Source organism: Danio rerio, chromosome 4, assembly GCF_052040795.2.
Source record: "Danio rerio strain M-AB ecotype USA chromosome 4, GRCz13ab, whole genome shotgun sequence".
NCBI classification, from domain to species: Eukaryota; Metazoa; Chordata; class Actinopteri; order Cypriniformes; family Danionidae; genus Danio; species Danio rerio.
The window spans coordinates 7,902,279-7,910,000 of NC_141024.2; the positions used below are offsets into that span (position 1 = coordinate 7,902,279).

The following is a 7,722-nucleotide window of genomic DNA, read 5'->3' on the forward strand; positions in this document are numbered from 1 at the left end:
CAATTTATCTGGGAAATATTGCAGCCAACCTAATGGTAAAAGACAAGTACTTATTAAAAATACTCCTAGAAACCAGTAAGAAATCTGTGACTCGAAAGTGGCTACAACTGGAACCCCCTACAAAATCTGAATGGTTGGATATCATATCTAATGTTCAAAATATGGAGCTTTTTCTTTAAACCTACAAATGGACAAATACCTGCAATATTGGGAGAAATGGATTGTACTTATGCCTTTACAGACTGTAATCTGATTTATATATGTATTTGTTCATGTGACCTGTATGGAAATATGTGACCTGTCAACCGTTCATTTAAGTTCTGGTGTTTTATTGTATTATTTACTTAATTTTATTATTTTTTAACTTACTTTTTGTATCCCCCCCCCCCCCCTTGTTTTATTTATTTTTTATTTTTCTTCTCTCCTTTATTTTAAATAAAAATAAAGTATAAAAAAAAAAAAGAATTCGTGGTTAGCAATTGCGGTGCCTGTCGCTGTATGTTGCCAGAAACTGCAGTGAAACGCTTAGAAAAAAAACGGCACTTGGGTAAGGGTGACGGATACCTAAGTTACCTCAGGGATTTTTCCCCCTCAGGGACACTTTTAAGTGAAATTACTGAAGGACTTTTATGCAAGCGGGCACAGGTGCTCATTGTAAATGAGGTCACTTGCAGAGGAAACAGTTGCCTCAGAGAGCAAGTCCGAGAGTGCAAGCCTGAACGTGCAAGTGCAAATCTGCCGCCACATTCTACTGAATGGATTTGCTGTTTAAACAACATGGTGCAAAATGTGAAAGTTAGGGTTGCGCTGGTCTGAAAATAGCAGCAAATCACACCAAACACGTCTTGCGCCCTACTGCACCGGGGGTAACGCCCATAAGGTTTTGTGATCCAGGGTCACCTATTGTCCTGTTGTTTTCTCTAGTGTGACTGTGTCTGAGAGCATCTCCACCTCAGTGCTGAGCTCCAGCGGGACAGGCGAGGGGGACGAGGAGGAGCAGGCCCTGCTGGAGCGCCTTGCCAAGAGAGAGGAGCGCAGGATGAGGAGGATGAAGGAGGCGCTGGAGAGACAGAAGGAGGATGAAGAGGAAAGCAGCAGCAGCAGCCTGAGACGAGGCAGGAGCTACGAGCCTGAAGAGCAACACAACAACAACAACAACCAAGAGGAGAAGGAGGAGGAGAAACAAGAAGAGGAAGAGGAGGAGGAGGACGTCAGATGTAGAGAAGAAGAAGAGGAGGAGGAGCAGCGAGTGGAGGAGAAGCAACAAAGGTCTTATTTAAGAGAACGGGTGAGTACTTATTTCATTTTTTGATGGTTCAAAGGGATGGTTCTCACAAAAATTAACATTTGAATTTTTCATAAATGCGCTTTTTTCTTCTGTGTGTAGGTTTAGTAAGTCCACTTTTATGGCTGTGAATAAATCTTTTTTTTATTGACCTTTGTTATGATTTTCAGTGTTAGAAGGAAAAAAAACAATTAGAAGAATTAGACACTCAAGCAGGTCGGAGAATAAGTAAATGATGACTTAAATAAATAAATAAATGCAACAAATATGAACACATACAGACCCTTACAGTCTCCGGTATGTTACCAATTACAGTAAAACTACACCCAGCATACATTTAGTCCTTATTTGGGCATCCGCTGTGTAAAACATATGCTGGATAAGTTGGCGGTTCACACCGCTGTGGTGACCCTGAAATAATAAAGGGACTAAGCCGAAAAGAAAGTTAGGTTGCTGAAAGAATCATTTGCTCCTTTTGTTATTTCCGGCTTCTCCTTAGTTTTTTCGTGCTTCACTCTTGCATTTGTTCGTTTTTGACTGGATCGGATGTCAGAAGCACTTCAATTATCACGTGCATGTGATTATCATCAGCTCAAGAAGTTCGTCATTTAAAATATAGACGCGCATGCGAGCACAATCAAGAAAGCAAAACACTTTAGATGGCCTTGTAAAAAAACTAGGGGAACAGAGTAAATTCTGCTCTTCTGCTCTGATTTGTGGCTGTTCGTCATGACGACAACAAGGCTTGTTTGAGCTCGGGTCAACCATGGCTTATTATTATATGTATATATTATTACAGTATATATGTAATATATGTCTTGGCTGTGTATTTAAAAATGGCGGTTCCTTTGTTTTCATTTTGGCTTATTGCACGAGCGAGTGACGCATCTCTGTAAACCAGTAGCGTTCAACTGCGTGTCTAGCTTGGCCTATTGGTACCCTATTGCCGGGCCAGGCAGGCACGTGCACACATAGGGCTCAACCTGTGCAGTGCACATGCCCTTTTTAGTCTTGGATAGAAAGTGCCCTTCCAAAATGATCAAAAGTGCCCCCGCGACGCGGCACACCTATCCTTTGCAAAGGATACCAAAAAAGTGGTACAGCATGGTTCGCGTTTAAGTACCTTTTGACAGTGGAAATGGCCATAAAAGCACACCAAACCATACCGCTCATTGGAAACGGTCCAAAAGACTTAAAGAAGTTTAACTGGTTTTAGGTAAAGAACTTAAAATGAATTGATGAATAAATTAATTGTATAAAAACTTTTATTGACATTTCTCCTTCCTAGTAAAGTAGTGATTTAATGTGGAGCTTAAATATGTTCATAAATGAAACTTTTACTGAATTTACATTTTCATTCAGACTGTCTGCATTTTTGTTTAGATCACAGACAGTTTCAGATATGACAGACATATTGTGCATTCAAAAACACTTTTTTAAATATTAAAAATAAATGAATTTTCAAAACAATGAGGATGTTAAAATATTAACCTGTATTTTTAGTTTTTGTTAATCTAAAATCTGGCTAACTTATTATTAGCATAAATCTTTAAGCGGCAAGATTTTAAAAAAACAAAAACAACTAATTTCTTGTATGCTACAAAAATTATTTTATTTAACAGCATTGACATGTATTTAAAGTTGTTGGAAGTCTTGCATTTAAGGTGTTCATTGCATCTTTTTCCACCTGTAGGAGTCGGTTGAGGAAATATCTAAAATACCTGATGAGGTATGATCATTTTCGAAAGTAGATTTTCTTTCTCTGATGTGACACGACGAAGCATGACTGCAGTTCTGTTTGTAGGGGAATAATGAGCGAGATGCTGTAGCTTCATCTGAAGTCCGCGAGGTGATTTTAAATGAAGATGTAAATGATTCTCAAGTTGTTTTGGAGCCGGATGTGGAAAATGACGCCTCGAGTGTACACCAGGAAAGCAGTGAGATAGAGCGATTGACAGAGAATGGAGTGGATGAAATGAGAGAGGCAGAAAACTTTGAGAAAGATGAGGCAGAGGTTTCAGAAAATGAGGCGTTGGTAAGAGTTGAGTTTGGAGTGTTTGCATACGGACGGATGGTTTAGATTTCGGGTGAGAATTAAACAGGATACATAAAGACCTCATGAAATCAGAAAATCATGAATGCTCCTGTTGTTTATTCATGGTAAATGACCTTCATACCTTCAAACTAAACTTAGCATATATGCATGTAATTTTATTTGTATGTATAGTTTGCTATCCAATAATTGGCATTCTCATTTTTTTAATTAAGCCTTCGTTAACATGTCAATAGAGTTGGTTTCCAGAGGGAGTTTTCAGCCCAGAATATTTAAAACATTAAAATACAGATCTTTACCCTGTTCTGAGCTGAACTAGTGATCATTTCCAGCTACAGTGCTGAACTGATTACACCGTTCCATGTTATCCTGAATGAGTTAGACATGGAAATATGCAGTATTCCAGAAATCACAGATTTGGAGCAAACAACTTCTCTTGCTATGACTGAAAAGAATCCCTATTTTGTGTGCTTGGTCAGTCACAACATTCTAAGGTATGTTATTCCATAATAACAACCTCTAAAACTAACAACTCAGGCTCATTTTAGCACTTCGAATCATCCTGGACTCAGTGAATGCATTCACATCCATATTTCAATGCTTGTCTGTCAAGCCGCTTTTTGACGCCATCTTGTGACTGAATAATACATAGGTTAGTGTATGCTCCATTCAGCAGTTATGTTTTTCAACTTTGCATTTAATTAAAGAATTAATCATTGTTATTATGTTTTTGTCAAATTTTTACATTTTGTGGCAAGTAGATTTGTAATAACTGGTATAAAGTACATCCAGATGGTTGTTTTTGCTGAATAAAGAATCACTAGCTATGTTCCCATCCACCTATTTAATAAACTACAATGGAAATAATAACAGCACAAACTCCAGCATGCGCATTAAAAAAGGTCACGTGATTTTGTGATAAGGGATCATATGATGATAAAAATATGTGTGAATGGACAACCATCAGGCTGAGCACACTGTAAAACATCTGAAATGTTGTTTTGGTCATTATAAAACGCCTTACCGTTTCAGTATTAGTGTTATTATAGATCTTACCATTAAAAGCATCGCAGACTTCTGATACATCTTCAGAACAAACCAAATCTAAAAAGGAGCCACACAAAAATATGATCAGTCCTACCTCTATCTCAGTATTATTGCCGGTCGAGATCCAGAGGGTGAGGAAGTCCAGCATTGTCTTTTATGCTTAGAAAAGCTTGCAAGTGCTAGCATGAAACCCCTAAAACTTAAACGACACCTGACAACAAAACATTCTGCATATGCCAACAAAGGTTGGTCATATTCTCTTCTAAAAAAGAAGAGTTGTTTGTCAACAAGAAATGATCAGTTACAGCCAGCATCCCACGAAAAGCACTTCCAGCCTCATTTTGTGCACATCGAATCGCAAAATCCAAAAAGCCACACACCATATATTTTTGACTGCTTTAAATGGATACATTTTTACCAATTTTTCCTTATTAAAATATTATGGTGGGTCTTGAGATTGAATTACTTGCCTAGGTGGGTCCCGGAATAAAAAAGTTTGGGAACCCCTGTTCTAGAACATACAAAGCTGGTATCGGACACATCAATATTTTAGTATCGATCCGCATATCACTAATGACTACATTATTCTAGATATTTAGCTTAAAGTGACATTTAAAGGCTCAACTAGGTTAATTAATTCAAATATATAAATATTGCAGTCCCAAATGAAAGATATTTGACTATTTAATAAATTAGTAAACAAATCAAATCATTTCATGAGGTCTTGGATCCAATCCTGACAGTTTTTAGAAATGCATCCATCAAATGTTCCTCCCCAAAATCTTAAATCACTCCGCACACTACAGTTTGAGCACGGCGTGTTGTGTGTGTGCACCACCAGTGCGTTTCACATGAAAAGGTTTTAAATGCGAATGGTGTGATCAATGATATGCGGTTACACACTGTGTGTTCACGGCTTGCTGCATGTCTTTTGGGAGTTGAAGGCGAGTGTGTGTGTTTCTGTGAACATATGTACTGTTCATCATTTATCCAGTGAGTGAATCGACGGCACCCTTCCAAACTCTTCCAGCGCACATCTATTTTCTCTCTCACACACACACATGCATATCCCATCCACACATCACTCAGTTCTGCTTGTGTGTGTGCAGATGGAAGACGAAGATGTGATGAGGAAGAATAAACAGCCCAACGGAGGAGTGTGCGAGGACAGTCCTCCCAAACACAAGAAAGCCGAGAGGACTTTCAGGTCAGTGCTCATATAAACAATTGATGATTGTGTTAGGACGGTCCAGGCTTTCTTTTTCCAAACTGTTTAGAGTTCCCGGAATTAAACATTTGGCCGCCTGTAGATGTGGAAATCACAGCAGGAAAATGTCCTAAAAATATTGTTATTATTATCATTCTTATTATTATTATTATTATTATTATTATTATCATTATTATTATTATTATTATATTCAATTTATTTGTGTAGCTTCATTAGTTTATTTTATTAGTGGATTTTTAATTCAAATTTAATTTATTTTTAATTAAATTTTTTTTTTTTTTTGCAGTTCGAATATACACATAATTATCATTTTAGACTCATCTTTCACAATTAATAACACACACACATATATATATATATATATATATATATATATATATATATATATATATATATATATATATATTTTTTTTTTTTTTTTTTTTTTTTTTAATTTACAACAGCTATTTACTTTTCTTATTCGTATGCATTTTTATAATTCTTATTATTTAATAAAAATTGTTGTGGCAATTTAAATGCAAAATAATAATAGTTATATAAATTATTAAATTATTCGGGGTGGTGTTTTTTTAATATTGAATAAAATTATATATTTTTTATATTTCATTTATATTTATTTTACATTGAAAAAAATATTTCTGCAACCAATATTATTTAATGAAAAATATTGTGGCATTTTATATGCATAAAAATAAACAATTTATACAAGTAGTCAATGATTTGGGGTTGTGTTTTTTTTAATATTTGATTAAATAGAATATATTTTATATTTATTTTATATTTATTTTACATTTGAAGAATGTATTTCTGAAATCAATATTATTTAATAAAAAATACTGTGGCAATTTAAATGCATAATAATAAAATTTATATTAAATTATTAAATTATTTGGGGATAATTTTTAATAATTAAAAATAAACAAAAATAAGAAAAAAATATTCAGAAAATAAAATTCTACATTTTTATATTTATTTTTAATATTATTTGGGAAAAAACTAAAATGGTGTATGTAAGAAATAATTTTATAGTTTTCTAATAAAGAATTAGAACAGACAGATTTATTCATCATGTCTTTTTTCTTTTCCTTTTTTAAGAAATACTCAATCCTTTTGACCATAACACAAACATATCAATAAATTCCTTCAAAATTCAAATATCAAATAATTTATTAGTAACTAATAAAAGAATTTCCCCTTTGCACCAATAACCAACCCTAAAAATATAGTTTTGATGCATTCCTCTGAGGCCTCATGGAAAAAGTGATCTTTTCCATCATATACATCTACTCGCCCACATCTAAACATTTATCCAACACTCCAACCATTTACATGACAGGAAGTTGTTAAAAGCAAATAAAAATGTTCCCAGTGTGCACATACACAACTTTAAAATGACCACGCAGACAAAGCAACCCCATTCCACATGTCTGCGTTGATCTGTTTTTGACCTTGTAAGTCGGACTGGGCGATTCGTGAATAATTTCATATTACAATATTATCCATCTCATACTGTATACTAATAACGATCACACTAAAGTGTACCATTACTCTAATCAGTTTATAGTCATTTTAAATTATTAATTCATTTATTTTAAATTATTAATTCATTCATTTTCCTTGGTCCCTTATTCATCAGGGGTCATCCAGCCGACTATTCTGGCATATGCTTTACACAACAGATGCCCTTCCAGCTGCAACCCAGTACTGGGAAACACCTACACACTTTCAGATTTACACACACTCATACACTATGGCCAATTTAGTTTATCCAGTTAACCTATAGCGAATGTATTTGGACTGTTGGGGAAACTAGAGAACCTGGAGAAAACCTGTGCAAACTTCACACAGAAATGCCAAGTGGTCCAACCGGGACTCGAACCATCTATAATTTGATCCATCCATCCATCCATCCATTATTTTTTGATTTGTTCTATCTATCTATCTATCTATCTATCTATCTATCTATCTATCTATCTGTCTGTCTGTCTGTCTGTCTGTCTGTCTGTCTGTCTGTCTGTCTGTCTGTCTGTCTGTCTGTCTGCCTGCCTGCCTGCCTGCCTGCCTATCTATCTATCTATCTATCTATCTATCTATCTATCTATCTATCTA

At 35.2% G+C, this 7,722-nt stretch overlaps 1 protein-coding gene across 13 annotated transcripts in view; it reads left to right on the plus strand.

Annotated features, from left to right (window-relative positions):
* cald1a (caldesmon 1a) overlaps window positions 1–7,722 on the plus strand; it is a 94,850-nt gene that overhangs the window by 58,057 nt on the left and 29,071 nt on the right. For 6 of the 13 annotated variants that reach the window (XR_015481785.2, XR_015481786.2, XR_015481787.2 and 3 more), the window contains 2 exon segments: window positions 925–1,288; window positions 5,495–5,592. Coding sequence is in view for 8 of the 13 variants with exons in the window: in NM_001114883.1 (NP_001108355.1) it covers window positions 925–1,288; window positions 5,495–5,592 (462 nt within the window). In the remaining 5 variants the exon portion in view is untranslated. 13 annotated transcript variants of the gene reach the window in all.